Here is a 4,854-nt window from a genome sequence, read left to right on the forward strand (position 1 = left end):
CACAATAAAGAATTAATTTTTCTAATCCCAAGAAGTTTTTTCAAAATTTTTGGACAACATTTCTACCAAACATTCACATGCAAACATGAATTCATTTGAACGATCAAGCAAAAGCAACCTGCACTATATACACATTGCAATGTGATGTATAGAGACGTGCTAAATAAAATCAAGTAGTCAATGCTTAGTATGTACGTTTCAACAATACGTTCTGAATAATTGTGTGACTCTGTAGCCGAATGGCTATGGTCGTTGCTTGGTGTTTGGAAGAATTTTGGTGTTGGGTGTTCAAATCCAGATTTGTGCAAAGTTTTTATTTATAAAATTTAGTCTTTCTTAAAGGCACTAAGCTCGTAGCGTGCGAAAAAAAGGTGAAAAAGCCCAAGTGCGAAAAAAAAATCAAAAACGCACTGTGAAATAAATACCTTCAAAACGACATTAAATGGATGCATGGAAAGGTGATGATTATGGACCGGAATTGCGAAAAATATAATATTTAAATAACTTAGTGACAGAATAGTCTGTAAGCAGAACAAGAACAATTTACCAAGGTTCTGAAAGAACAGTTTAAGACACTTACGAAGGCGGGTGGGGTAAATCACAAATCTTGACAATTTAGACATTTATATTCTTGGAAAAGTCGACTTTTTTGTTAAGTTGAATCATCATTTAAAATTTTCCAGACCTAAAGTCTGTAACAGGAAACATGAAATTTGAATTATTTCCATACTTTTATTATAGGAATAATTGTTATCGACCGAAGCTGAAGATATGAGAAGTGAACTCTGATCAATGCAATTAACAGAATAATACAATCTGCAATCAGTGTGTTTAACAAAATTTTCATGCCTTGGACATAAATTACGGAATTTTTCTCGTAATTTAGGCCCACAGCATGAAAAGTTGTATACGCATCTGTTGTGGACGATTTATTTTAGGCAATTTCGCTTGTCGCCCTCACTTCGTTCGGACTACAACTCACGAAATTGCCTAAAATATACCGTCCACAACAGATACGCAATAATTATTTGTGTATCTGTTCTTTCCGAACCTTTTGGCAGAGAGATGCTAATTTGACGACTGGGTCGAATGATTTTAAAATTGGTTGAGAGAAAATGTATTGCATTCTCTCTCAAAAACCCAACTATCCGTCGAAACGACCCAGTCGTTATATTAGCATCTCTCTGCCTTTTGGAGTTTTGGAGTAGAAATCTTTTGTCCGAAACTCGATACGTCACACGAAAAAGTACTTTCGGACTTGTGACGTAAATAACTCAAGGTTCTTTCAGAACCTTGGAAATAACTATCGTACAAAAATGTTGCGAAAGTGAACGTATCAGCATCACGCATCACTCAAAAGAGGGCTGTCATTGATGTCATTGACTCTCGGCTGATCTAGTTGTATATTTCGTGAACTGAAACAATCGATAGAGAATTTACAAATAATTCAGAACATTATCCAACCACACAATATGGCAACAAACGAGCGATGGGGTGGTTTTACGGATGGCTCTGATTTGAAGTCTGAATTGCAGGCGAACGACTTTATTTCGCCGAAACAAAAATTAGAAAAGCTGAAATTGTCTAATTTGACAACAAAAACAACAGATGAAAACAATCAAGTGTTAGTATACATAATGTTGTAGATAAAGTCCCGTTTCCAAATTTTATTCAACCGAATTTACAACAATCTAGTTTGACCATAGACAATCCGTTGGTAACACAAACGGTGGAAGTAATGAATCAAACGGAATTCATTCAAACCTTGTTGGACACATATGCCAGTGATGCTGTAAGATTTTCATTATTTCGAAATTAAATTATCCTCACCGCTCAGCGTGAGCACATAGACTGAATCCCCGATCACTTCTGTTGCAGCAATCTAGTTTCCTCAATCAAAACGAGGGAATTTTTATGCCACACATTGATTTAACACCAGACACCACCGCCAATTTAGTCAGCGATGAGAAGTTTTTGAAGCCTTTATGGTATATTCCGCCGCACGAAACAGAATTCACCAAAGGATCACCCACGACCATACCAAAAATTTCGAAACCAGTTGCGATGGAAGCCATTCGAATTTCTCTCAGCGGATTGGTACGGTTGAAAGGATTTAATGGTCAGTTTCGAGTCTTGTGTCAGAGTTGCATTTATAGTTTTGATTTTACACTGGCTTCTTTTAGATTCCACGGATAGTGCGCTTCAGATGTTTACCGATGGTGTGGATGAATTTTTCAAGTGTTTTATGGAATCTATTAACTCCGTGCTCGTAAATGACGGCCAAGACAGAAATGTATGTGTACAAGACAAAGTTGAATTATAAGTTCAATCGAAATGAATGTTTTCTACCTTACAGAAAACCCTAACAATCGCTACATTGGAAAAGGCTTTCCAAAGGAACAATTCATCGTTAACTACGCTACACAATTACTACAAAAACGAAATCATTGCCAGAAATAAAAGTGAAATCGACGAATTTAAAAACGTTTATCAAGATTATGATAAACTGATGCAAGAAAATCTCAATATGCAAAAGACATTGAATGCTCTGAAGAGGTCAGTTTGATTATTGAAATTCCTATGTTCAGAGTTATTTTTTAAATACAGAAAAAATGTCGCATTTCATGAACAGTGAAATGGGTGATGCAAATTATTTTCTTCGAATCGGAAACAACTCTTACCACCCGTATGACGTCTCTGCCACCTGTGATGATGGTATTGAATTCTGGACGACAAGTTCCAAATAATTTTCTTTTTCGTATAAAGTGTGAAAGGAAATTATACTGCGAACGCCTCTTGCGTCGCACAGACTCGGTCTTGCTTCTTTGATTGCGACCTAAAACATGGTAATGAACCTTCAAGTTAAAGACATCATCAAGAACTTTGTTTTCTCATGAATTTTACTTTGCAGTTTGTCTCGGTAGATTTAGATATTACGATGGTCCTCTCTATCAATACCTATAAATGTTGAGCAGCACCGCAGCACCGTAATATCGAAATTATTGTTGAATGTGTTATATGTCTTTTTCTTGCAAGCAGATACTTCCTGGACTGTCAGAATTGCCATACTCATAAAATTTGAATAAAAACATACATTTTGTAGCCTCCTAATCGAAAGTTGTTTTGAGATTTCTCAGTTCTGACTAAAAAAAACACGAATTTCACAAGAAGTATACTAGTCGCGTACAACGAAATTGACTAAGGTATCCAAAACTCATGAAACGTTAACAAAAAATGTGCTAAGAAAACTTTCGTTCAAACGTTTTCTCTTTAAACAAAAAAACGAGAATCGTCGCCCTGAAGGGTTATATGGAAATTAACCTTTCGTATGTTGTTAGGTCTTTTTGTTTTGACTAAAATTGGCGCAATCTACTGGGTAAGTGTTTAATTAACAAGATGAGTTAGGTAGTGTTAGGTGTCTCACAAAACTTTGATACTCTCCATAAAATACCATTCTGATATGAGTTTTAGATTGCTATCACGAGCAATGATTTAGGTTCTTCATTTTTCATCTATCTGATTGAGGCGAAAAGATTGCTAGAAGTTTATTTACAGTGAACGTCAGTGAAATTTGGATAGGAATTTTTAAACCCGTACGAAGTACTGGGGTCTTATAGGTTTACGCATACGTTTGTAACACGTCGAATTGGACTCCCTGAGTAAGGGGAAACCTATTGTGGTTGTCTAGAGATGCCAAATCCGCGAAAAAAAATGTCCGTCTGTCCGTCTGTCTGTCTGCACGATAACTTGAGTAAAACGCATCCGATTTTGAAAATTCTTTTTTTTCCCGTTTGGTAATGTCAAAAGACAGGCTAAGTTCGAAGATGAGTGATTTTGGATCGACCCCTCCCGAGCTGTGGCCCAATAAGTGCTTTACGGTTTTTCGAAGATATCTCCGGACATTTAAACGTTAAACTTGTAAGTGATACGTCAAATAAAAGGTATTTACAATACCGATCGACAAAAAAAAAGTTTATGGAAATCGGATGACCGACTCGTGAGTTAGACCCCTTGGTGTGGAACAGGCACAGGGCGGCAAGCAGTTTTTGCTTGTAGGTCGGCCACATTTGAACATATTTCGTCTGTTTTAGCTTTATTAGATAGATATTGACCGCACCAATCAGGGAAAAAAAATTATGAAATTATGTTCTCCGGAGCGTGAGCTAGGTCTCTTGGAGTGAGCTCTTATCTGGCTACTCGGAAGTACAGTGAACGTGGTGTATTTTGACAATATCTCGAGTAAATTTTGACCGAATTTCATGAATTTTTTTTTGTTTGAAAGGTATTAACGAATGTAAAGCGTCGGTACTATTTCCGGTCTCCTAACAAAATGGCTGCCGGCGGCCATATTGGATTTTAGTAAAATAGAAATATCTTGGGAAAAATGATACTTAAAGAGTTTCTGTTAACATGGAAATAATTTGTTATGTGTGTGGGGTTTCAGGGATTCCATATACGGACATCTATATATACCTATATACAGCTATATTGAGCTATATACAGGCATATAGAGCTATATAATAGCATATATTTATCTGTGAAATGTTTATTTATAGTGAAATATAGTTAAATATGGTGTCGGGGAATCTCGCACACGCGATCATAGTATGCGTCCTTTTACGACATGTAACGAAAAGTCATGACTGTGCGAGATTCACCACTTAGAGGTGAATCTCGCACACCATGAATTTGTGTGGTGTGCGAGATTACCCTACCCCTTAAATATAGCGGTATATAGCTGTTTAAATAAAAATTTATGAAATTTGTCTTCGTACGGGGCTGTCTATATTGCCTCCGGCAATTTAGTTGTATATGATAACAAGGCAAAGAGTGGATAATGTAAGTGATTTTAAA

General features: G+C 36.5%; 1 protein-coding gene across 1 annotated transcript; it reads left to right on the forward strand.

Moving 5' to 3' along the window:
* Positions 1 to 1,361: 1,361 nt before the first annotated feature.
* On the forward strand, positions 1,362 to 3,111 carry LOC119082172. The gene is made up of 7 exons (XM_037191587.1): positions 1,362 to 1,624; positions 1,696 to 1,792; positions 1,879 to 2,119; positions 2,184 to 2,293; positions 2,357 to 2,556; positions 2,633 to 2,846; positions 2,912 to 3,111. The coding sequence occupies exons 1-6, from the start codon at positions 1,473 to 1,475 to the stop codon at positions 2,745 to 2,747; spliced, it is 915 nt and encodes a 304-aa protein (XP_037047482.1). The 5' UTR covers positions 1,362 to 1,472; the 3' UTR covers positions 2,748 to 2,846; positions 2,912 to 3,111.
* Positions 3,112 to 4,854: the final 1,743 nt, after the last annotated feature.

The sequence above is a fragment of the Bradysia coprophila genome, unplaced genomic scaffold (assembly GCF_014529535.1).
Source record: "Bradysia coprophila strain Holo2 unplaced genomic scaffold, BU_Bcop_v1 contig_391, whole genome shotgun sequence".
In the NCBI taxonomy this organism is placed as follows: Eukaryota; Metazoa; Arthropoda; class Insecta; order Diptera; family Sciaridae; genus Bradysia; species Bradysia coprophila.